This window comes from Homarus americanus, unplaced genomic scaffold (assembly GCF_018991925.1).
Source record: "Homarus americanus isolate GMGI-L3 unplaced genomic scaffold, GMGI_Hamer_2.0 scaffold22250, whole genome shotgun sequence".
In the NCBI taxonomy this organism is placed as follows: Eukaryota; Metazoa; Arthropoda; class Malacostraca; order Decapoda; family Nephropidae; genus Homarus; species Homarus americanus.
In genome coordinates this window covers 9,999,705-10,027,289 of record NW_024741189.1, presented here as the reverse complement: position 1 = coordinate 10,027,289, position 27,585 = coordinate 9,999,705, and the positions used below count along the sequence as shown (strand labels likewise).

General features: G+C 39.7%; 1 protein-coding gene across 1 annotated transcript in view; it reads left to right on the top strand.

Annotated features, from left to right (window-relative positions):
- Positions 1-27,585, top strand: part of LOC121875702 — an 86,876-nt gene that overhangs the window by 8,796 nt on the left and 50,495 nt on the right. Inside the window, exons 2-8 of the mRNA XM_042380339.1 lie at positions 8,670-8,786; positions 10,342-10,464; positions 11,145-11,267; positions 16,658-16,825; positions 17,112-17,260; positions 19,012-19,151; positions 19,543-19,721. Coding sequence (XP_042236273.1) covers positions 8,730-8,786; positions 10,342-10,464; positions 11,145-11,267; positions 16,658-16,825; positions 17,112-17,260; positions 19,012-19,151; positions 19,543-19,721 — 939 coding nt within the window. The 5' untranslated portion in view covers positions 8,670-8,729. The remainder of the gene's footprint in view (positions 1-8,669; positions 8,787-10,341; positions 10,465-11,144; positions 11,268-16,657; positions 16,826-17,111; positions 17,261-19,011; positions 19,152-19,542; positions 19,722-27,585) is intronic.

The following is a 27,585-nucleotide window of genomic DNA, read 5'->3' as shown; positions in this document are numbered from 1 at the left end:
CCATAAATGTCTGGTCAACTTCACCTACCAGGTATAATGGTAGCCTCCTTTTTCGAAACAAGTATATAAATTAAAGAAAATACTTGCAGTGTGTTTAATGTATTACAGTATATTATAAATAAATAAATAAACAAATAAATCCAAATCTATTTCAAGTAAATGGAAATATTTTACTCACACCAACATTAGTTCCAGTTAAATAACTGGCGCTTAAGTGAGTCACTAGTGTACACACACCAGCGGTAAAATTTGATGCCAATAATTGAAGTGAATTGGCATTATTTTAAATAACCAACCATAAATAAATGGAAAAAAAGATCATAGGTGAAACATCATATTGTATGTATGTTGTGTTGTCAAAGGAAGAGAAACAATTGAAACTCTGCATTGTGTATAAATGAGACAGAAAGATAAATCAGCAACCTAAGACTTGGTCACAATTTTAGTGATGCGTATGGAGATGAGTCTACCATTAGACAATTCTGTACATTGTGCTTCTAATATCTTCCCAGGCAGTAGAATCTCCCTGTTTGGTAGCTGCCTAAAACTTTTAGTAATATTACTTTGATACAACATGATAAATTAGACAAACAATGAAAATAAACAAACAAAAGTTATTTACCAAGACCTCTCTGAGAACAGAGGAGGATGGAGGGAGGGGAGATAAGCCGGCTATTTATAGCCTGTCTTTGTGTAGAAGTTGACCACACTAGAAATAATTCATTTAAAATTTATTTTTTACATAGAATATTCAGTACATGACTGCGATTCTAAAATAGTGTGAAAAAAAAAAAATATATATATATATATATATATATATTAATATATATATATATATATATATATATATTATTATATTATTATTATTAAAAATAAATAATATATATATATATATATATATATATATATAATATTATTAATATATATATATATATATATATATATATATATATATATATATATATATATATATATATATATATATATATATATATATATATATATATATATATATATATATATATATATATATATATATATATATATATATATATATATACATACATATATACACACAGTATTACTTACGGTTTTTCACTTAGCGATTTCTCATATAAGCGGTGCCTCGCCAGAACCGAACTTTCACTTTCCATCGGTTCATCTACCCATATCGTGTAGTATAATTTTTTTTTTAGCTCATAAAATTCATACAAATTACCCCCAGAATATAATTTACATTGCTGGAATTCTTACAATTTGATGATCATTTTGAATATAAACATCATAGATTTTGCATTAGACATACAAATTTTAGATCTAATGTTTACTCTGAGTAAATATGTTATCTTTTGTGCAAAATATATGACATTTCTATTCAAAATGTTCCTGTCTTACCAGGAATCCAGCAATGTCAATTATATTATCCTAACTTTAGTCTGAGGTATTATTTGTTACTAAAAGTTAAAATTTGTTTCACCCAACATTTCTCTGGTAGGGAGGGAAGGTGGGGGAGGGTTGAGACCGACCTACCATCTGGCAGCGGTTGGAAGGAGGCAAGTTGGGGTATTTTTGATTGACAGATAATGTAAGTGAAGAATAGTTTTTTATTAACTGAAGATATTTGTTTTAGCTCATAAAATTTATACAAATTACTGGACCAGAATATAATTTACATTGCTGGAATTCTTACACTCAGATTAAATTTGCCCGAGGAGCTGGTTCAATGGTACTTGCCCATCTGTGCAAGGTAGGCATGAAGCGTTGGCGTAACAGGGAAATGTAGTTCATACTTGCCTTTATGATTCGATACGTGGGCGTAAAGCCTGGTCATAGGTTTTGTCCAAGTTACATAAGTAGAGAATGATGGTGTGTGGGAAAGTTCGGTACATTTATCATTTATGGCAAAGAGTGTGGCAGGTCCTAATAAGGTCAAATGCCGGAGCCTATTTACTAGGAGGAGGGATATCTGGTCTGGGAGGAAGAGGTGTTAATGTGGCTGGGGACCTATAGGAGGAGGTCATAGGGCAAGTGGGAGGATGTAGTGAGAGAGGGTGTGAGTCGGGTTGGCCACAAAGTTTACAAACAGGCGGTGAGGGCTCAGGGTTGCCAATGCTCCCATAGTACACACCTGTACCCTAAGCATCTCATGTATATAAGCTGTTGAATCGAGTCAGGATTGATATGCTTTGTAGTGGCAGTTGGCGTCACGGTTGGCGTCATGGTAGTGTGGCGCTTCTACCCTTTGTTTCAGGTGTGTCAATTTTAATTAGATACCTCTCGTTGTGTGCGTGTATCACGAGATTTGAGATGATTCAGGAGGGCGAAGTGCTTCAATATCTTCTTCTTCTGTTAGCTTCTTTGGCAAGCCGATCAACAGTGTCCTGACAGTTATTCCTATATGTGGCGGGATCCAAAAAGAAACTTGACACGGATGTCATCCAGTTTGTTCTGGCTTCGTATGGCTGACTGGGGTGTGTTGGGCGGCAGGGGAGGAGGAGGGTAGTTTGAGCCTCGCTAAGCGCCAGAAGTGCTGTCACTGATTATAAGGAGGAGTTCCGGCGTTCAGTGCGAACATAGAATTAAGCCCCCTCATGAATACTTGTGAGGATGGCTATGCTTTCAGCACAGTGGAGAAGCAGTAGAAGACCTGATTTTTCCTGTAGGCCTGGCTCAGGAATCCCACACGCTGCCCCAGCGCTGCCCAGCGTGTGTACAGACCCATGCAGTGAGGATAGGAGGGTGGGAGGTCTTTGGGAAGGCGACATCATTGGTCTGCTCAAAGTGGTTAAGTTTGAGCCTTATACACTCAGTTAGATTGGATTCTGACCAGGAAAGTGTGGGCGACAACATCAACACGGGGAGGTCCCACCGGTAGGCGGATGAGTGTATTCGGGAGGAGAGGTCGAGGGGTGTAGAGGGTGATAGCAGTAGGATGTCAGCAACCCAGTGTGGGCAGACCCAGGTTGAGAGGAGAAATGTGGGGACAGGCGGCGCATGGGGAGAATTGGTAAGATATGTGAGTTCAGTGGCCTTGACGAAATTGATTTGCTCACTGCGAAGGATTTAACACAAGAGGATGGCAGTGGAAACGTAATTCGATGCAGATGGGAAACCCAGGATTAGTTAGCTGCATGACTTCTATTCTGGTGGTCGCTAGGGCAGCCCGAGGATGAGTCTTATAAGCTCTGTTTTGGATTTTCTCATGCTTTGTTTCATGGCTGGGAGGCAACTTCTAAGAGACCAAGGAGAGCATAATCTATGACAGCTCTGTGATGGCAATGTACATGAGGCGTAGGACCTGACAGAGGCTCTTTGAGGCCGTGAGTGAGGGACTGGAGGGGCCTGGGTTTGGGCGGCACTGGGAGATGGCGTGGGCGGCGACAAGCGGAGTCGTGGCTCTGGTAGTGGCTCCACAGGTAGACCAAAGACACCTGTAGGTGCGTGCTTGATGCGATGTCTTGTCCTTGCAGAATCAGTGGTGTCTGACACGGGCGTGAATGAACTTGGTTTAGTGTGTGAGATGACTAGCAGTGTTTGACGATTCAGACAAGCGTGGGTATAGGTTGTTCATGTTGCACCTTAGTAATTTGCGGAGAATATCATCAGCGTAACTATGAGTATGACCTTGCCGTCTAGAAGCGCTCGGCAAGATAGCGTTGAGGCGGCAGATGGAGTTCGCCAAGAACATTGAAGGTGGGGCTGGGTACACACCTCCTGAGGCATGCCAAGATCAAGGTCCCTGATCTTAGGTAGTAGCCTGAAAACGGACCTGCGGGCCTGTCGATGGGAGGTAGTTAACCCAATCCCGATGAGGAGTTGCCCTTCACATCCACCAGGTGAGGCCCTCAAGGATCACTTCACTGTTGGCTTTATCAAGCACCCTTGAAGTTGACGAGGGAGGTTTTGGCGGAGGTGTTTGCCATGTAGTGAGCTATGCAGTGGGCAATTACTCTTTCAAAATGGCTCATAGAGGTCAGGGGTGCCTGGTTTAGGACTGGGATGGTGGTGGCAGTCTTCCCATAAGTGAGCCAGCTGACCAATTATCAAAAGGGGAGTTAAATAGACAGAGGAGGGGGTTACCAGGGGTGGCAATAAGAGGCATTTAACACATCATATGTGACACCCGTGCCGCCTGGGGCGGTGGTGACCACGCTTAACACCAGCATTAGTAGTTCACACGCATGTGAAAGAGCACGTCAGTGTCTGCAAATAAGTCTTAATTGCTCGAAGATCTTGCTGTCGGCGTTATCCCCAGTTTGCAGTCTTGAGGTGAGGAGTCTCGTACAGCGGGTAGTGGCCTCAATGAAGCTGACTCCTGCCCGTCTGTGGCGCCTCAACTCGGGCAGCTGGTCTGGAGTTTGAGCGCGGGTCTAGCGTTGGTGCCCGGAGCACGCGGTTAATAGTGCGCCATATGTCACCTATAGATGTAAACTGGTCAATGGGAAAGCAAAATCAAACACTGCTGCTATAAATGTAAAGTGATGGCGAATTGGGCTCTCTATTTGTGTGCATCAGAGAGCGTAGAAAGTCAGAGAGCTGGGAGAATTTCTTCCCACTAATTAGAGCTGCTATTCACGTTGCCATACTAGGATAGACTTAACATGAGGTCGCAGTTAGCGTTCCACTGACTCCTGGGCTGGCGGTTAGGCTTGGCGGTGTTTTAGGACAGAAGCGGAGAGGTCAGTGCATTGTTTGGAACAGATCCAAAGGTAGAGTTGGTCTGCGGTGGTGACAGTGTAACCCTGTTCATTCAGCAATGGAAGTGATAGAGGCAGGTATGTTGGCAGTGGCTGACCTAGAATCCCTTAGGTGGGAGAACATTCTCACATACTGGAGGGTAGTGGATAGGAAATGGTCACTGTGGGGAGTGGAGGATCTTGGTGGGTGTGGGCGGTGAGGTCAGAGTGAGAGCTATGTGGTCAAGTTTCCCTCCCCGATGTGGGTGGGTAATGGAGAACCCAGAGAGAGCGTGCAGGGTCATCGATTGGTTTGTAGGTAGGAGGCAAGGTACAGGGAGTTTGATGGGGCCCTAGGAGCGAGACTAGGGTGGTATTTAGGTCCCCCACAAGGAGGGTGGGGGGTGGAGGTGACTATGGTGTGGTAGGACAGGTACAGTAGGGGTGGAGGGAGGCACATAGACATTGACAATATTGAGGGGACATACCTTTTAGTGTGATTGTGATGGCATGTGCGTCGTTGAATTATGCAAATTCATCAAGGGGGCGTCGAGAGGTTGGTAGGGACATCCTTCTTGGCGTGAATCCATTAGTCCATGTGCATAACCGTGGTAGTCCATCGTCAGGAGAACAGAATTGGATGGGCTCTCCAACATCAATAACCACTAACCAGAGCACATAATTTCAACAACACACGCGTTTCTTGGAGGCACAACCGCATTGGCGATCTTCAATTGAGCGTGGGTTTTGAGGCACCAATTGCTTTTTGCAAGCCGTTTGTCTCCAGGTGAGTACCTGCAGTCCTGTAGCGTTGCTATCCATTGTAGTGTATTAGACTGATTACCCTGACTTGGGCCGAGGATGGGCCTTGGGTGCCGGCATGTGGGGTGGGTATGGTAGCGAGGGTGGAATCCTCAGGTCAATAGGTAGCCCTGGTGGGGCAACGCACAGACACAGGAGCAGGCCGAGCTTGAGGTGGGTAGACAGGTTGCAGGGGCACCACGTGTGTAAAGATGAGGGGCAGGCAGCCGGGGGGCCCTTTCTCTCTCTCTCTTCTCTCTCTCTCTCTCTCTCTCTCTCTCTCTCTCTCTCTCTCTCTCTCTCTCTCTCTCTCTCTCTCTCTCTCTCTCTCTCTCTCTCTCTCTCTCTCTCTCTCTCTCTCTCTCTCTCTCTCTCTCTCTCTCTCTCTCTCTCTCTCTCTCTCTCTCTCTCTCTCTCTCTCTCTCTCTCTCTCTCTCTCTCTCTCTCTCTCTCTCTCTCTCTCTCTCTCTCTCTCTCTCTCTCTCTCTCTCTCTCTCTCTCTCTCTCTCTCTCTCTCTCTCTCTCTCTCTCTCTCTCTCTCTCTCTCTCTCTCTCTCTCTCTCTCTCTCTCTCTCTCTCTCTCTCTCTCTCTCTCTCTCTCTCTCTCTCTCTCTCTCTCTCTCTCTCTCTCTCTCTCTCTCTCTCTCTCTCTCTCTCTCTCTCTCTCTCTCTCTCTCTCTCTCTCTCTCTCTCTCTCTCTCTCTCTCTCTCTCTCTCTCTCTCTCTCTCTCTCTCTCTCTCTCTCTCTCTCTCTCTCTCTCTCTCTCTCTCTCTCTCTCTCTCTCTCTCTCCCCCCTCTCTCTCTCTCTCTCTCTCTCTCTCTCTCTCTCTCTCTCTCTCTCTCTCTCTCTCTCTCTCTCTCTCTCTCTCTCTCTCTCTCTCTCTCTCTCTCTCTCTCTCTCTCTCTCTCTCTCTCTCTCTCTCTCTCTCTCTCTCTCTCTCTCTCTCTCTCTCTCTCTCTCTCTCTCTCTCTCTCTCTCTCTCTCTCTCTCTCTCTCTCTCTCTCTCTCTCTCTCTCTCTCTCTCTCTCTCTCTCTCTCTCTCTCTCTCTCTCTCTCTCTCTCTCTCTCTCTCTCTCTCTCTCTCTCTCTCTCTCTCTCTCTCCTCTCTCTCTCTCTCTCTCTCTCTCTCTCTCTCTCTCTCTCTCTCTCTCTCTCTCTCTCTCTCTCTCTCTCTCTCTCTCTCTCTCTCTCTCTCTCTCTCTCTCTCTCTCTCTCTCTCTCTCTCTCTCTCTCTCTCCCTCTCTCTCTCTCTCTCTCTCTCTCTCTCTCTCTCTCTCTCTCTCTCTCTCATTTTTTATATATTTTTATATATATATATATATATATATATATATATATATATATATATATATATATATATATATATATATATATATATATAAAAATCTCTCACGGAAAGAAACAACGAAGCACTTAGCTTTAGTCTTTATTCAAGACATCTTCAGAGGCACACTGGATTACATGGACAGAGAGAGGCTTAAATATACGGGTGACCTTATTAAACATGAGGTCAGGTCATAATGATGTCATCCACTAATCCCCACACCCAAAACACCGTAGAGGAGCTTAAGAAAGGGGTGATGTGACTAGTCAGGTCAGGTCAAAATAAAGGACCCACTAAATAACTATAATACATCTACTGTAGATCAAAGGTTTTCAAAGCATTTTTAACCTTGGGCCACTGACAAATAAATTTATGTAATATATTATCAGTTTTAAACTGACCATCACTTAGGTGATTTTATCAAAGATTTATCTTATCACGTTTCATTGTGGATCTACATGAAAAATATATATATATATATATATATATATATATATATATATATATATATATATATATATATATATATATATATATATATATATATATATATATATATATATATATATATATATATATATATATATATATAAATATATGCAAGTAAATCACTGTAGTTGCATTGATCTAGGTATATATATTTCATTACCCAATAAACAGGACTTCATACAATCAACATCTCAACCGCCGGGATTGAACCCACGACCACGAGCACTGTGCGGAACAACGACAGGATACTAAAACAGTCCAGACCTGTTATATTTCACACAAAGCCTGTTCAAGCTTAGCGCCGTGAACCTCTAATGGTCAGAGTAACGTTTGCAAATCCAGCGAAACAGATCCAATATATCATTGCAATAAACGCGGACTCAACAATCAACACCTCAACCGCCAGGATTTGAACCCGCCCACGAGCCCATGAAATATAACAGAGTCTAGGACTGCTTTTAGTATCCGATGTCCAGCGGTTAGCGTTCCCGGTCACAGTCATGGGCTCTTGGACGTGGGTCGAATCCTGGCGGGTTGAGGTGTTGATTGTATGTAAAGTCAGCATCTTTATTGGGCTAATGAAATATATATGGATCCTCGTGTTTAAGGCGGTTGGTAAACGTTACTCTGACCACCTACGTGATACGGGTAGTCCCATTAGAGGTTCCGCAGCCATAAGCTGCTTGAACAGGCTTTGTGTGAAATATAACAGAGTCTAGGGCTTCTTTTAGTATCGGGTGGTCAGTTAGCTGTTCCAGTCACAGTCATGGGCTCGTGGGCGTGAGTTCGAATCCTGGCCGGGTTGAGGTATATATATATATATATATATATATATATATATATATATATATATATATATATAATGATTACTATTTCTTAATAACATATCAGAAAGTTTATCCACAATATAACAAAAACTTCAATTTAAGGACAAAACAAAATACAGTACAGTATATCTACAATATATATATATATATATATATATATATATATATATATATATATATATATATATATATATATATATATATATATATATATATATATATATATATATATATATATATATATATATATATATTTTTATATATATATATATATATATATATATATATATACATTTATTGATATTTTATATCTTAAGTTTTCTATAATCAGTCATATTCACTCTTCCTAAGTTCATTATGTTCAGAATAATAGTATTTGGGTCACATTCATGAGATAAGGAACAAAACACAAGATTCTGAATATTAAAAAAATATGGAAGAAAAGTTTTACATACATTACAATTGTTGGTAGTTGCGGTACAGTGTGTTGTGAGGGAGTCAAGTGACAAACACATAAAGGAACTAAAGAAGAGATGGTTATTATCCTCAGGCTGAACTGCAGAAAACATCAAGTCTTCAGAAAAAGTTGCTGCAAGAGGGATCCATCGACATGCAAGCTTTCTACAGTAGATATATTCACCACTTGTGGAGTATTCTTGACCTTGAGGTATGTTAGTACTGTTCTGTAGTTATATGGGATAATGAGAAACTGACTCGTACATACACAATTGTGCGACAGAGGAACTTTACACCAAAGTTTCAAAACGTTTTTTAATTATTAATTTTAAGGCTTTTGATTTTATGGTAAATATAAATGAGGCACTCCGCATTAGAAGGTGGTGAAGCGACACCCCGGCCAAAATGCCATCCTCTACATGTTGGCGATGGATGTAACCCTCTAGCTGGAATAGAAATATGGTAGAAAGTCCTCAAAATTAAGGTGTGATTTCGCCTCAGGCTGGGAACTACGTATTTGTCTGTGAGCTCAGTCAAAGAAGGTGGCAATATCCCGTTCAGAGCGAGAGGAGCGCTAACCAATGACAGCGCGCCTCCTTGGACCCTTACCCTGATGCAGCCAATCACAATGGTTCCCTTGCTACATCACAGTTCTCGGCCAATCAAAGCACCCAGATGCTGCTTCCTTTTTAGTTTTGGCGCATATTATAGCGTAAGGAGGTTTAGTGTACATTCTTCTGCTATTTTTGATAACTTTTCAGTAACTTTGACGTAATTCATGTTCCACGGGTGTGAGAAGTGCTGTGCAATATCTGCCAGATATTAGAGCAAGACTTGAGAGAGGCCAGGCTTTGTTTGTGGGTTCAGGAGCCCATTATTTCTGAGCGTGTGTTTAATGCCAGTGTTCACGTGGACACCCAGTAATGCTTGGTGATAGTGATTTTGGTGGTGAATTTAGTGTTCATTATTGTGATACAAGTGCTACTGGCGATGGTGCAGGTGATGTGCATGAGATCAGTACATGATTGATTATAGCCAAGGCATTAAGTTATCACGCCTCCTCAGGATTTACGTAACTTCAAGTTACTACGATCGTCGGGATAATAAAACAGAGAACTAAACAAAGTAAGATTGTAGTACTATTATCATAATACTGTTTTTACCAAAGATTATGCAAACTTTCTCCGCCTTTGTTAATTACGTTAGGGAGGGAAAGAGAGGTTAATGGTGGGGGGATAGTACTTAACAATATTATAAATCTTTGGCTAATAATGGGGGCGGAAAGATAAATATTGATAGGCAGATGGGTTTTTTATAATTATATCATTTGGGGGGTTGAAGATCAAACAACTGTACGTCACGGGTAGTTATTCTCATTCAACTCACGATAAAATAATAACTATTTACAGTACTAACTTCCAGTTTTCACACTTAAGCTAGGAGAGGGATTTGGCTGCACGATAAGAAAAATGAACCCTCTAGCTTAAAAAACAAAAATGTTATGGTTGTTTGAACTTTGAAAAACTTTAAACGCGTTTGTCTCGGCTTTTTGAATTAGGCACTTCAATCCCATCTAATGCAGAACGCCTCAAATGTGAACTCCTTTATAAGTTAATTAATTACACTGTATTGAACTCAGTGGTGTTTACTGCTGGGTGAAATAATACATTAGATACATCCAAAACTCTGCCACTCTTTTATGTATCAACTACAGTATTGTTTACATACTGGCAGATACAGTTAACTGTCTTTTTGTCACCCACCAGGAAGCTGAACAAATTCTGAAGGATGAGAGTTTTACTTTGATCAGACATTTAAGTGTACGGGTGACTAAGGATGATCTGGAGGTGTTGCAACAATACCTGAAACACCAGCAACATGTGTACAAGGTGAGACTCTTTATGATGTAGTGTTATTACCATCACTGCTTTGTATGTCTATATGAGCCTACACTGCTTTGTTCTGGTGGTGTAATGGTCAGCATGATTGCCTCACAAGCAAGTGGTCTTGAGTTCAATCCCCAGGCAGGGTAAAACTATGGGCAGTTTCTTTTGCCATTTGCCTCTGTCTATCCAACAGTAATTGGGAACCTAGATGTTAACCGATTTGTGAATCGTGTTCCAGGGTAATGGTTAGCCAATGCAGTTGGCAAGTTGTCCGGTCTTCTCGGATTATTCCTTGACACGGGTCATGTAACTCATTATCTCAGGGTGTGGTTGTTGTGTTGGCGACAGCTACACCATAAACAAATTCTTGCCTAGGTAAGCCCTAGGGCCGGCTATCCTCGAACACGAGGGGCAACCATTTATGTGTGGGTGTGTGCGTATAAATCCCTAGTAGTTGAATTATGAGAGGTTATGCTCCACTTTATGCCACATACTGTTATATTATACTACATCTGCTTCTTTGGAATACCCTAATAATTTACTCAGTTCAGTAAAGCTCGTTCTGTTCCTCCGCGCCTCCTGCATTTTGTAAAAACTCTAACAGTTCTTAAATGTAATGAAAGACAAGGGAGGTGAACGTACTTTAACCTTTCAGTAATTAATTATCTTTATTGTATTTTCAGGTGGATGAATTCTTAGAGCGAGCCTTCAGGTTAGAGGATCCTCCACTGGAAGAAACATCACATATAGTTCAGTCCTTCGTTATGTTCATGACAAGAATTTTTGAAGTGGGAAAGAAAGTGGAGGTAAGTGTGTGTGTGTGATAATAATAATAATAATTAACGGTTTATTGAAAGAGCATGGCAGCCGGAAGGCTGAAAATATACAGTTGCATAATTGGGGAATGGTTCACTTGATTGACCAATAATATACAAATAACATAAGTGATGCAAATACAGTAGAACGTCAATTTAAAGCAATTAAATTTAAGATTATTCATTTAAAGCGACACCCACAATTAAGGACAATGTTTTAATTTAAAGTGAATCTTTCCTATTTTAGCGAGTCAATCTGGCGCATCATATTTAAAATTCGCGCCTAATGTTTCTTTGGGCATGCTACACTGTCCTTAGGGCAAAGCTGTACTGTACATACATACTCAAAATAATGTACTAAATGATTAATAAAATTTTTGTCTAGTGCAAACTATCGCATGATTATACTCAAATTAATCACTATCTTATTCTCCCTGGTCACTTCTGTGACATTTTATAAACAAAAAACAACAACTCAATCTAAAGGACATGAATAAACAAATAAATACTTTACTAGACCTTCAGTGCCAACTGTCAAACATGTTGCTGTCACCTCCCTTCCCCCTCCTCCCTCCTCCTCCCAGCCAGGGTTTGGTGGTTATACAGGTAGTCCCCGACTTACGACTGCATGGACTTAGTCCATGGACTTGACCTGCTGCTCTGACCCTCGACCATCGGGACATCTGACCATGACAGAGTCGCGGACTAAAATATTTCAAATGACGCTACCATTTTCTATAATTTAAACGTTTCATTCTGGGCGAGAGCGTATGCTGCCTCGGTCGCTCAGGTACACTTCCACCAGTGGAGCGCTTTGTTTGTGTTTTTTTGGCTATCGATCTCTATACTGATCGCTATTGTGAACTTTCGTTATTATCGTATTTAATTGACTATAATGACTGGAAAGCGAAAAGTGCTGGTGGTGCTCCAAGGAAAAGGAGATAAGTAATTACTTTTGAGATGAAACTGAAGATAATAATACAGTATGAGAATGGAAAAACAGTAGCAAATAATCTCACGACCTAGGTTTTCACACCGACTATATCCACTATTCGAAGGACAAGGAACGTATTCGTGAAGTAGTGAAAGGAACAACACCTATAAAGGAACTATAATATCAAAGGAAAGACAAGGTCCTATCCACGATATGGAAAAATGGCTGGTGATATGATAGAAGACCAGACAAGGTGAAGCTGCAAAATTTCAAGGTTCTAACCATACAGCTAAAGCAAGAAGTCTGGTTCCAAAGCCTGAAGGAGCAGGGTAGGAGATGAATGTGATCAAACCTTACAGGAAGTCATGGGTGGTTTGATAGGATTAAAAAAACGCTAAGTAAATTCACAGCAATGTTAAGGTGAGGGAGGCTAGTGCCGAGTGTTGGTGCTGCTGCTTTTAAGGAGGAGCAGATGATGTGATTGTGGAAGGGAATTATTTGCCTGAGCAACATTCAATGTGGATGAGACTGATTGTGAAACGCATGCCTGAGCGGACATACATCCACATTGTAAGAGGCAAAAAAATGCCCGATTCACAGTATCTAAGGACAGAATTACACTTCTGTTGGGGGAATGTTGGTTTCAAGCCAAAGCCCTTCATGATCTATCATTCAGAGAACCCCAGGGATTTTTAAACATGTCAGCAAGCACACACTGCCAGTGTTTGGACATCGCAGTAACAAGAAAGCCTGGATGACCCTAGTACTGTTTGAGGATTGGTTCATGACTTGTTTCATCTCCACTAGCCAAGGAGTATTGTCTGCGAACAAAGGATTCCATTCCAAGATTTTTACTGATTTTGATAATGCTCCGACAGACTCCACCACACCTGGACGATATGCACCTTGATGTTAAGGTAGTGTACATTCCACCTAATACTACCCCATCATCCAACTCCATGGATCGTTGCGCACATGCCTTTTAAAGCGTATTATTTACGCATCGCACCTTCGCTCAGGCTGTTGCTGCTACTGAAGGTGAGAAACGCCAGACAGTTTTTTTGAAGGAGTGCCATTTTGTCATGTATAAAGAACATTAGTGTAGCATGGGGATCAGGTTACAAAACATTGCATGAATGGGAATATGGAAGAAAATCCTGAAAGATATGTGCACAGTTTCAAAGGATTTAATGAAAATGAAGTTATTTTTGGATATTAGTAAATAAGATAGTGGAGTTAGGTAAACAGCTGGAGTTAGAAATTGATACTGAAGGTGTTGGACAGTTGGTTGAAAGTGTAGAAGAGCTCAGAACGAGGAGATGTTATTGAACTAGATGGCCAGAAAGTTGCAGAGGAAGAAGAGACAAATGTAGGCTATGAAGAACCTGCACCCCCCAAAAAGTTTTCAGTGAAACATGGCAGAGGCATTTATATTAATGTAAAGCAATGCAATGTTTGATGGCATGGATCAAAATTATGAGCGTTATGCCAGTTGACAGAATAATCCAAGATGCACTTGCTCGTTACAGAGAAATTTATAATGAAAGAAAAAGGCAACTGTGCAGTCTAAATTCGACATCTATTTCAAGTCCCAGTACTGGCTCCTCACGCCCACCAGTGCTGCCTCTTCACTCCCTCAAGATGATCCAATACCTTCAACCAGCAAGTTACCCTGTACATAAACCTGTCTGAAGAAAAGCCATTGACACCCACCCAGCCCTGTCTCCTCTTCTGCTTCTTCCAATTAATATAGTTCCATGTATCCTGTAAATAGAAAAATTATGGGCTCTGTGCATTCAGCTGACTACATTTAAGGTAAGTGCTTGCAAATACACTGTATCCATTCCTCATTATTTATTACTTTTATCGTACTGTATCCATTCCTCATTATTTTTACGTTTAGTACTGTATTTCATTGTAGATTTTAATGTAGATTTTTTAATTTTTTTGAAAAAATTGAATTTTATTTTTATTTTTTTTATCTATGTTGGACGCCTAAAAACCATGGACATGAACAAGCTTAATGTCCACTGGCTAACCGCACGTAAGGCGTGGATGTCCTCTTCTCTGTCCCTCTTCTGGTTTGATGACTGTTTTGTTCCCGACGTGAAGAAATTCTGCGAGCAACAGCATGTTCCATTCAATATTTTGTTGCTCCTTGACAACGCACCTGGACACTCGCCCCTACTTGTGGATTGTCACCCCAACGTAAAAGTGGTCTTCCTTCCTCCCAACACTACGTCATTAATCCAGCCCATGGACCAGGAGTTGATCTGCAATGTGAAAGCTGCGTACTCTGCAAAGAAGTTCAAGCTCCTGAACGACTCTACCAACACCAAGGATGAGTTCTAACGTAACACAGGTGACACCACCACCCGATATGAAGCGAAGAAGATGAGGATCAACAGTTAGAACAGCAAAAAATACTCGTCAAACAGTTTTGGAAGAAGTTTAACGTCAAACAAGCTGTAGACTTCTTGGTGGAGGCATGGGGTCAGCTGTCTATTGCTACGATTCGTCACGCATGGAGATATGTGTTGCATGGCACACCAGCTGAGAGGAGGAGTCAACCTGTGACTGTTGAAGTTCAGACTGTTGCAGTAGCAGTGGACCTTGCCAGAGAAGCTGCGCTCAACATTACAGCTGAAGGCTTCTCCGAGACCAACGAAGACATCGTGGAGGTGATCAGAGATCCTGAAGTGACTGCCGACGAGATGTTGGAAGATGAGCATGTCAGTGAAGAGGAAGAAGGTGCGTCATTCTCCGAAGAACACAAGTTAAGTCATAGTGATATTAAGGGTGCCATAGAGTTTGCAGAAAAAATTAAGTCCGTCCTTTCCGCGACAATGGCGATGACGCTATGGAAGTGACTACAATGATAAGATGAATTCATTACTTAGTGATGAAAGCACGTATTGTGAGCTTACGAAAGATCCCCTGGAAAATATTAATAAGTTATCTAATTCCAAAATGAAGGTGTTATTGAAAAAGAACCCCGATCTCATCAAACAGCTCTCTCAAATCAATCCCACTTAACCGTATATGTATGGATTGATCAAAACACATAACCTTAGCAATCCATTACGTCCTATCGTGAGTTCTGTGGGTTCTGTTACGTACAAATTATCCAAGTGGTTGGTTAGGATGCTATCCCCTCTTACAGGCCAAATATCTAATTCACATATACACAACAGTAGTAATTTAATTGATAAACTCAAGAAACACAATGAGCCATGTGAATTAATAAGTTTTGATGTAAATTCACTTTTCACTTAAGTACCAGTGAAAGAACTACTTTCATTTCTTAAAGATAAATTGCAACTGTTAGATTTGACTAGTGAACATGATACTTTTCTCAAATTGATAGAGTTGTGCGTTACTGATAATGTGTTTAGAGCAAATGGGAAGTTTTACAAGCAAATATTTGGCATGAGCATGGGTAATTGTCTTTTTGCTCCTTAAGCCTGTATTTATATGGAGTTTTTTGAGGCTAGATTACTACCCAATAAGCGGGACTTTATTCCTCCATAGTATAGATATGTACAGTAGATGATGATCTTTGTCTTTGGCTTAAAAACAGTGACCCACTGGAATTTTTAGACAAGTTTAATGATCTTGTCCCTAGTATTATATTCAAAATTGAAAGATAAATAAATGGATCCCTTCCATTTCTTGATATGCTTATCATTAGAAATGATCATAACTATAAATTTAAGGTGTATAGAAAGCCTACACAGGTAGACAGTTTCACACATTTTTTATCGAGTCACCTGGAATCTACTAAAATGTCAGTTTTTTTCTGCTATGTTTTTCAGATGATTGCGTATTTGTGACGCCGAATTTATTTATGAAGAACTGAAACACATTCAGTCTATTGCACAAAAACTTGGGTACCCTTCATTGTTTGTTGATCATTGTTTTAAAAGGGCTAAAAAATCCTTTCATTCTACACAAACCAGGCAACATATATATATATATATATATATATATATATATATATATATATATATATATATATATATATATATATATATATATATATATATATATATATATATATATATATATATATATATAGTATACCTTTAATGAGAAGGCTGGCTCTCTCTCTCTCTCTCTCTCAAGTTAATCCATGTTTATTTCACAATTCTCTGATAAACCTCTGCCGGGTCCATAATATGGTTCCACAGGTTGGGGACCACTGCTGTACAGTATTACAGCCAAGACCAAGAATTTAAGACTAAACACTTAAAAGTTAAGGAAAATAAATATCCTGTCAGTTATATTTTTCTCATTTAATTGTTAATAATCCCAGCCAAGTTTATTATCAGGTGCAGGAACCTCATTAACCTCATGAACCATCTGTGTCTGTAACAGTTAAGCTTCTGCATTTCAGGAGTAGAGACGGATGATTGTAAACAAATGTTAATCGGTGTTGTTATTGCAGATGTGGCTGTACACCCTGTGTATAGGGTTCCTACTGTTGGCCATATGGGCTGTTTATTTATTTATTCGGGACATCCAGCAAGAACTGAGATGGGGTAGAGTCCTCACTATGATGATGGTCATTGTTTTCTTTATATGTTGCCTCTGGCACTGGAGACACATGCACAAGGTACATATTCGCTACTACTGTATTGTATTGTTCTCATTTACTACACAGCACACTACTGTACCTCACTCTTTTACCCATTTCCTCTCACTTACAACACTTTTACTTCATCGCTCTCCCTTATATTTCCTCATTAGGGTGCCTGTGTCCCCTTGATCCACTACACTAGTGACAATAGGCAGCAGGATTGAAATATGTTATATGAATAATAAAACTTGATGAATCTTACTGTATAATGATAATAAAAGCTGACACAAAGGCCAGGTTAACACTAGAGATATAATTGTAGGTGGCTGAGTCTCGTCGTCAGTCACAGATGATGAAGAGAGGATATGCTGACATCCCTGAAGAATGTATGCCTGGAGCTAGAGGCGCCACAGCAAATATCTTTGACTGGGTTAAGGTCACTGTGTTTGGATCTCCTGATGTATGTGAAAGGTAGGAACAAAATGAACAAGTTAGCTTTGTTATTTATCCATTATCCCGAGAGTCTTATCTACCCTGAGCACTTTTTTTTTTTTTTTTTTTTTTGGTTAAAGCTTCCTCAGAGGCCCATTACTCAGGGTAATGGTACCCCTAGGAGAGGATCTTGGGGCCAAGATCTCTTCCTTGTCATTGCTCTCACTGAGTCTTGTATGTCAACTTACAATGTCATCTCTCATATATGATTTGATTTTTCTCATTGAAATACAGTGTAGGAAAATAGTTCTTATAGGAACTGGTAAGTTTGAAAGCTACAGGCACGAGAGTGATGTTTTGTAGACAATTCTGTACACTGACTAAACTTTTGATATAGTGTATGCTGTCATGTAATGTCTAGCTACAAATGTATAAAAATCCATTGGGACGCCATAACACAAAAATAAGGGACGAGTGACAGGCGCCTGCTTGATGACCACCCTACAGTATAGTGCAGTATGGTACAGTACAGTGCATTACAGTACAGTACAGTACACTACAGTGCAGTATGGTACAGTACAGTACATTACAGTTCAGTACATTGCACTACAGTACAGTACTGTACAGTGTGGTGGAGTACAGTGCAGTAAACTACACTCCTCTACACTACAGTGAGCCTCAGTGGTAGTGTTGTACTTCCTTCGAGGTAATGATGGTTGTGTGAGTGTTGACCAAGCTCTCAGGTTAAAGTGAAGACAGTACAGTATAGCTCCCTTCTGTACCTTCAAGTTTTTATCAGTAAAAAATTACCCAAAATAGAAAGAGTCTCAGCACTGTCTCATCGTACTGTTTACTTGGTTTTATGGAGGATTATTTCACATATTTGTTTATGTACAGTGACCCCTCGTTTAACGAACACCTCGGTTAACGAAATTTCGGTTAACGAACTGCCTTCCATAAGGAACTTCAATTCGGTTAACGAATTTCTTACGAACCGACCTCAACATGTTTTCGCTTGCACTGACCGGGCAACCAGCTTTAGTATCAGTCCGCCAATACATTAATCGGTTCTAGGGCTTAAATTCCTTACTATTTTAGTAAATATCAAGAAGTTTATACTATTCAATAATTTTAAAAGTTTAATATTCAATTTTAGTAATTTTAACAATTATTGAACATAATTGAAGGTAAGTGACTAGTTTAATGCGCGGCATCCAGCCTCTTAACACAGCAATCGTTAGTCTCTCTCTGTTTTCACTGGAGGTAACATCTTGCTTGAGACTCTCTTCAACTAAACGCTTTTTTTCTGTGTTTCCAAGCAAATTATTGGTCATTTTGAAATATATTCTACATATTGACAATATATAATGCAGTGCAGTGTTGATTTAAAGAAAATAACCTTGAATTACACCAAGAGAGCTAAAATTTTATGGGTGAAATGGCGCCATGGGGTGACTTCTCTTCTTCTTCTCCTCCACCCCATTCTAAATCCCATCATCATCATCATCATCATCCAGGAGCCTTCTACATACACACCTCAAAGTAAGTGAACTTTTCTACCATTTTTGTTGAATTTAGGAAATTTTCGGTGAGCTGGAACCAATTACCCAAAAACCGATTGAAAGAATGGTTTCGGTTAACGAACTTTTCGGTTAACGAACGACCGTCTGGAACGGATTGAGTTCGTTAACCGAGGGGTCACTGTACTATACTGTAAGGTATCAATTGGCTGTGTTATAATTAATCACCTGGACATGACCACATGTTGATGACTGCTGCTGAATTTACAGATACTTTGAAGACATTATGATTGACCCAACAGAGGAGATCACTCCAGCCATGGTTATTGCTGAGACACTCGCAAAGTTCTTCCTTCAGCCATTACAACATTTAGGTTCAGAGATGGCAAAATTAATAACCAATTTTTATGGTGGGTATTATTTCCTTTCTTGTTATTTTCTTCCTTTTTTTTTCATGGGTTGAAACTAACTGTCCTAAGTGGTTACCATTGGCTGAGTAAATATAAACATGGCTGAAGCACATGTTAATCATTTTGCATAAGCTTCGTTTAGGCCTACTTAAACTGTGCAGTACTTAGTGGGTAGCTGTATTTGTGGCTTCCCTTATGATGGCATATAGTAAAATAAATCCCTACAGAAATTTGTGTTAGTTCCAATATTCAACTCTGCTTCTGATGGATGTGTTGTAAAACGGGAACAAGAACTATAAAATAATTCAACTTATTATAACTTTTGAGTAATTAGTGAAAAATACTTAGTAGTATTCTGTGGTTGGATTCTAAATCATTATTGTTGTTTCAGGTAACATTCCTGTGGTTTATCATCTTTCAGCCACAATATTGTTCGTGGTCTTGCTGGTGATCGTATTATTTTATTTATTTGGATATGGGATTGACTTCCCCTTGTGGATGGGAGGAATACGTCCTGTCTATAGAACTGATTCTGCAGACACCTCACAGACTGATAGAATAACAAGAGAGGTAAGGTCTGTAGGTGTTGGTGATATACAGTACTGTACTTATGGTCAAGAAGCCACACTAAACATTTATGATTGTTATCCTTTCTCTGGTCCCAGCTTAACCCCCAGGCATACTCACCCCCTACACAGGTACATTTAGAGGTGGGGGGGGGGGGTAATCTAACTATACAAACTGGTCATGCATCATAAACAGTAAAGAAATATTTGTACTTAACACAGGTTGGCATCATAAGGGTTAGGAAGAATCAAGAATGCGAACACAGGTTGGCATCATAAGGGTTAGGAAGAGTCAAGAATGCGCTAGAAGTGGTGTGTGTGTGAGGCAGTGGGGTCAGGTTGGCAGCACGAGGTACACAACACTGATTTGTAGGCACCGTGAGGTACAGTACACTTGTTTTATTATCTTATTACACTTATTACTGCCTTCATGAGTCTGTTGGTAGTCAAGAGCCCAACTACACTTGTCCTTGTGGGGTAGAAACATGTGGTAAGGTGTGTGTTTTTCGAGGGAGGCCTGGAGGCTCGCAGGTGTGATGAAACAAAAGATAAATGTCTACTTGGCAGCATAATCTAGCCAGGCTCAAGTGGTGATTCAAACAATACTGCATAATAATAATCTGTCATATAACGAGAATCATAACCCTGTTAGGATCCATCATATGCCGGAAACCAAAGCATAGGAGTTAAAGGACTTGAAACAGTGCCCCAAGTCACACCTGAGTCTACAGCTAACACAACAATGCTCTCACTGTTATTACTAAGTTTAGGAGAATTGCTTATAAACTTTAAGTAATGACTGAGCTTCTTTAAAGGCAGGACAATCCTCAATAATACTTCAGTAGTTCCCAAATTTTTTTGGTTGCGACCCTAAATACAATCTTATCCTGACCTGACGACCTTAAATGTGGGTACCAATCATTTTGATATGTTGTGTTTGTTCATAGAGTTTTATTGAATTAATTTAAATTACTAACACATAATGAATTTCAATATGTTTTAATTGGACAAAATGAAAACAAAAATTTTCTCGAAAATGTGACTTTATTACACAATTCAGTAACCTGAGTGATAAAACCAGAATTTCTCAGTGGCTGACATGCTGCTGCTTTATTCTTGGGGTGAGCTTTTGAGTTTTGATTGTAGGGTGATAAATTTTAATAATTATAAGAATAAATTTCAGTAACTTTTTTAATTAGACAAATGAAAAGTATATTTATATATAATCATCTACAGTATTTTACTATACATTCTCTCTTCGACTTACGACATATTGGACTTATGACAACCCGGACATACAACCTCCTTGGTCGTATAAAATATTTTTCACATTACGTATTTTCGAGTCCCGAAACGTTTGGTCGTAATGTGACCCCGTACGACAGCGTGGGCTGGGCCGCCTCTTGGTGTATAGCATCCAAGCTGTAGCCCGCTCAGTTGGTGTTTGGCCGTCGTCGTTGTTGTTAGTGATCGCACTGGTACTGACAAAATTTTCGTTTGTAATTCCCTTTAAAATGACTGGCAAGCGTAAAAGTGGGACTTCTCGTGATGCTGAGAAGAAAAAGAGACAGTCAATTACTTTTGAGATGAAAATGAAATCATAATGCAATATGAAAATGGAAAACGGTATCAACCATTTCACGCTACCTTGGTTTCTCTCACTCGACGATATCAACAATTCTGAAAGACAAGGTACAAATTCGTGAGGTAGTGAAAGGATCAGCACCTATAAAGGGAACAATAATAACGAAAAAAGACAAGGTCCTCTTCATTAGATGGAAAAATTACTTGTGATGTGGATGGAAGATCATCTGCAAAAGTGTGTACCCTTAAGCCTTCTAACCATACAGGCTAAGGTAAGAAGCCTTTTCGAAAGCCTGAAACAGCAGGCAGGAGATGAGTGCGACCAAAACTTCACAGCAAGTCATGGGTGGTTCCAAAGGTTTAAGAAACGTTACAGTTTGCATAGTGTAAAGGTGAGTGGAGAGGCAGCAAGTGCTGATGCGGGTGCTGCTGAAGCTTTTAAGGAGGAGCTAGATCGTGTCATCATGGAGGGAAATTATTTGCCTGAGCAAATATTTAATGTGGATGAAACTGGCTTATTCTGGAAGCGCATGCCAGAACGGACATACATTCACAAAGAGGCGAAAACCATGCCGGGATTCAAGGCATTCAAGGACCGAATTACACTTCTGTTGAGGGGGAATGTACAGCTCCTCCCCAACTTACGACGGGGTTAGGGACCCAAATCCAGGTCGTAAGTCAAAAATGCTTAAATAATACATAGAAAATCTAAAATGGGTGTCTCTTTTTCTTCTCAGCACCACAAAACTCTCACTTTTAAGCTTGCCAGCCATTTTAAAGTGAATTACAAACGAAAATTTTGTAAGCGCAATCACTGACGTTGGGACTCGAAAATACGTAATTTAACAAAATTTTGGTACGACTGAGGCGGTCGTATGTCCGGGTGGTCGTAAGTTGAGTAGGTCGTAAGTCGGGGAGGAGCTTAGCTGGTTTCAAGGTAAAACCCTTCATGACATATCATTCAGAGAACCCAAGGGCTTTTAAAAATGTCAGCAAGCACACACTGCCAGTGTTTTATCGCAGTAATAAGAAAGCATAGATGACCCTAGCACTATTTGAGGATTAGTTCCTGAGTTGTTTCATTCCACGAGCCAAGGGGTATTGTCTGCAACAAGGGGTTGCGTTCAAGAATTATTAATTTTAGATAATGCTGCGGGACACCCACCACACCTGGACGACCTGCACCCTGATGTTAAGGTAGTCTACATTCCACCTATCACTACCTCTATCATCCAACCCATGGATCAAGGTGTTATTGAAGCTTTTAAAGCGTACTATTTACGTACGACCTGCGCTTAGGCTGTTGCTGCTACTGAAGTTGAGAAAACGCTCAGAGAGTTTTTGAAGGACTACAACATTTTGCAATGTACAAAGAACATAGCTGCAGCATGGGATGAGGTTACAGGTCAGTGCATGAATGGAATATGGAAGGTCCTGAGAAGATATGTGAACAATTTCAAAGGATTTAATGAAGATGAAAAAATTTCTGAGATTAGTAACAAGATAGTGCAGTTGGGTAAACAGCTGGAGTTAGAAATTGATAATGAAGATGTTGAGCAGTTGGAGGAAAGTGTAGCAGAAGAGCTAAGTAATGAGGATCTTATTGGGAGGCACAGAAATTTGCAGAGGAAGAAGAGAGTCTAAATGTAGAAGAAGAACCTGCACCCCCCAAAAAGTTTTCAGTGAAACAAATGGCAAAGGCATTTGCTACTATTAATATGGGGATGGAAATGTTTGACGAAATGGATAAAAATGTTGAGCATTGTGCAAAAGCTGACAGACTGATCCAAGATGCACTTGCTTGCTGCATGGAAATTTACAGTGAAAAGAAAAGGCAAACTGTGCAGTCTAAATTGGACATATTTTTTAAGAAGTCCCCCACTGCTGTCTCCTCACGCCCCACCACTGCTGCCTCTTCACTCCGTAAAGATGATCCAATACATTCAACAAGCAAGTATGTTTGCCTGTCTGAAGAAAGCGAACTTGATGACCCACCCAGCCCTGTCTACTCCTCTGCTTCATCCAGTTAATGTATTCTCCATGCTTAATTAAAATATTATGGAGGTCCCGCATGCATTCAGGTGGCTACATTAAAGGTAAGTACACAGTACCGTATTTTTCGACTTGGAAGTCGCTGTATCGTGGAAGAAGCACCCTGATTTTGGAAATGTAATTCTAGGAAAAAAAAATTTTATGCTTACTAACCGACGCCAGTGAAACCGTTGCTTGATATACAGTCGGCCCTTAACATACTCAGGGGTTAGGTAACAGAGATTCCCGTGAATGTTAAGAATCCGTGTACTTTTGCTGCCCCCCCCCCTAAAAAACCCCTGGCCCCCCCCATGTCTTTATTTACCTTATATACCTGTGTGTAGTTCGAGTTTTTAAGACCAAATTTTTTGCCAAATAATTGGGGGTCGACCTCTAAACGGGTAATAGTTTCGTTAGGTTGAAAAATATTTACCATTAACTACCAATAAACAATGGAAACGACGCACCAACGCACCACCAGCTGTGAGTGTCGGTACAGTTGCCAGGGCAGATCTCATGCGTCATCGTAGCAAGCCCAAAGTAGCCAAATGCATGGTATGGTATGCACAGGACGATGTAAAACAAAGTATTCATTTTTAAAGTTTATTTATAGATACTGTACATAAATTTTTGTTCATTACATTTGAAACATCAATCTTTGCTAATTAAATTTGAAGCAAAAGAAAACTACGATACCGTATTTCTAAATACCGGGTATTTTCATTAAAATATTACATCACAAGTATATTTTACCTTAACTGTGACTGAATGAATATATTCTCAGAAATAAATATGGAAATGTAATATTTTTGCTGAAATTACGTACGTATTACAGTGGAAAGTGGGATATAATCATGACGAAAACAATGACTTTCGCTTTCTTTCGTTGTTCAAAAGATTTTACCGTGGAACAAACCTGTACTGTACATGTACTAAATGATTATGGTACTTAAATTGTTATGTCTATTGCAAATATAGATTGTTTATACAGGTATTCAAATAAATCACTATCTTACAAGAATCCCAGCAATGTAAGTTATATTCACCCAGGTCATTTGGGTGGCAAATTATGAGAAGAGCTCAGTCACTCTTAAGTAATGATAAATAAACAGTAGGCCTTCAACGCCAACTGTCACATCTTATCTCAAATAAATAAACAAACACCACACTCTGTCACCTCACCTCCCCCACCTGTTCCCCTCCCATGCTCCCTCCTTGTGTTCCCAGACAAAAGATTGGTGATAACTTTATTCTTTAAGGTGTTTATTTTATATAATATTTCAGACTAAAGTTAGGAGATTATAATTTGCATTGCTGGAATCCTTGTAAGACAGTCAATAATTTGAATATAAACGTCATATATTTTGCTCAAGATATAAAAATGTAGTACATTAGCGTACAATACTGTGTAGTACATTTTATAATACAGTATAAAGTTTTCAACTGTATTTTTGGGTAGATTTACATAAATTTCTTCATTTATTTTCATCCATTTACATACACACACCATACTAAAAGAAACGTAAAAGAAATAAATGACCTTAGTGCAAAGCTGGAGTGTACATGTACTAATTTCATTACGGTACTAAAATTGTTATGTCTAGTGCAAATTAGAGCATGTTGCTATTCAAATTAATCAGTGTCTTACAAGAATCCCAGCAATGTTAATTATATTCTCTCAGGTCATTTCACTGGCATTTTAAAATGGGAGAAGCGTAGTAGGACTGTTAAATAAACACTCAGAGACCTTCGGCTCAAACTGTCAAACATATCACCTCAACCCCCTCCCCCCCACCCCCCACCGGCTGGCTGGCTCCGTCCTTCCCTCCCTCCCCCATCTGCTCAGCCAGGGGTTTATTTAGGCTTACAGTTTTTATCTTATATAATATCTCAAACTAAAGTTAGGAGATTATAATTTGCATTGCTGGAATCCTTGCAAGACAGCCAATAATTTGAATATAAATGTCATATATTTTGCTCAAGAGATAAAAATTGTTGTTCATTAGTGAACAATACTGGTTTTCAGTTAAAAACTGTTGTATTACAATAATATTCCCTCCTAATAGACTTGAATAAATACTTGAATGGAAATATACAATATTTTTGTTGAAACTACCAGTGTTTCAGTGTAAAGTGTCGTAATAATAAATGGTAAACAATTTGCCTTCGGCACTCGGTGTTTCAGGCACGGCGAGCCTCAGTTTATAGGACGTAGTGTTTTTACTGAAAGTTTTGTTGTTCCAATACCCTCAAAAACTTGGGTCGACTTATAAACAAGGAATATCATAAATTAACGATTTTTTGGTCAAAAAATCAGGGTCGACCTACAATGCTGATGTCAACACAAGTGTGGTTACAGCGAGACTGACTGAGTGAGGGAGAGCGGGGTGGTGTGACGCGTGTGTGTGTGGGGTGGCGGGCGGTGTGCGGTGCCGTGCTCGATTTGAATGTACTTCAATTACTTCAATGTACAGAATATTCCTCCGGCGGGGCAATCCGCTATTTGCGAATCCGTGTATGCTAAACCCGCGTATGTGAAGGGCTGTACAGCCCTTTTGGCACAAGTACACACACCTCTTTGAATATCATCACTTAGAACTGCTTATCAGTCGTCATTTTCATCAATTTAAAAAAAAAATCTGTATAAGAAGGTGAAATCTTTAATACAGCACTCATTTTATACACCTGGTCACCTCCACGTCTTAGGGGCTGTAGTGTTTACATTCTTTCTCTTGTTTTTGTCGGTATGACAACGACGGGAAATATTTTCCAACAGTAGAAGGTAAGCAAATGTAAACATGTACAGTCAGTTCTGCTATAACGCGATAGTTGTGTTCTTGTAAAACATCGTGTTATAGAAATTCTCGTAATAGAAATAACAAGGCTTATGGAGAAAATAGGGTTAGGTGCAGATTACTCCAAATCGAAAAAAAATTTCGTAGTTAGCCTAACACAAAGGATAGCACAGTCTAAATAAATGTTACATTCATATCTAATAATGAAATCATACAGCAAATGTTACACTTTACCTTGAAAAAATATGAATATAACTTGATGGGGGAGAAGGTTGATGTTGAGGAGTCATGCAGACAGGAGTTGACAGTTGTCATCATCAGTATCATCATCATCAGGTGCATTTTTCTTTAGGTCCTCATATATTGATAAGGCTTTCTCTTTAATGGTGAGGAAGCTGGTCCCAGATCGCTTTTTCGTTTGATCTTCTATCCAAACACTTAGAAGCCATTCCATCTCCTCAAGTTCCTTTGGCCGTGATCTCACACTTTTGCTAGCACTCAAGGTTTTTCCAGCAATACAGCTTGCTTTAATCTTTGCTGCATTGTCTCTAATGGTGCGTAAAGTAGACTCCTTTATTCCCGTTGCACGCACAATATCACATGTTCTTTCCTTATTTTCAAAACAATTGACAACATCAAGCTTTTCTTCAAGTGTTATAGCCTTTCTTTTACGATCACCACCGGAAATGCGATCACCAGAACGCTTCCCGGAGATATTCTTCTTTTCCATAATCACAAAATTGGAGAAACAGTAATCAGAAATCACTGAGGACGCTTAAAAACTTCACACGTGTTTCAAACTGAAAGTGTGGTGTAAACAGAGCGCGCGGGTCTAAAACGCTATGTATTTTGTTTTTCTCATTTAAAATTTTACAATTTACATATACTGTACAGGTATACTGTATACAGTCAACCCTCACTTTACGCGGTCCCACATTCCGCGTTTCCACGTTTACGCGGTGCCCTGCCAGAACCCAGGATGCTCACATTCCGCGGTGGGTGTACCCCTTTACACGGTGAAGTATAATTTTTTTTAATTTAGCTCATAAAATTCATACAAATTATCCGGCCAGAATATAATTTACATTGCTGGAATTCTTACAATTTGATGATCATTTTGAATATAAACATCATAGATTTTGCATTAGACATACAAATTTTAGATATAATGTTTACTCTTGAGTAAATATGTTATCTTTTGTGCAAAATATATGATATTTATATTCAAAATATTCCTGGTCTTACAAGGAATCCAGCAATGTCAATTATATTATCCTAACTTTAGTCTGATTTATTATTTATTACTAAAAAGGTAAACAGTCTGGTATTCCCACACATTTATCTAGTAGGGACGTTGGTGGGGGGTGGGGGGGAGGGAGGGAGGGACCGGCGACCGACCATCTGTTACCGTGTGAAGAATATTTTTTTTTTTTATTAACTGAAGATTTTTATTTTAGC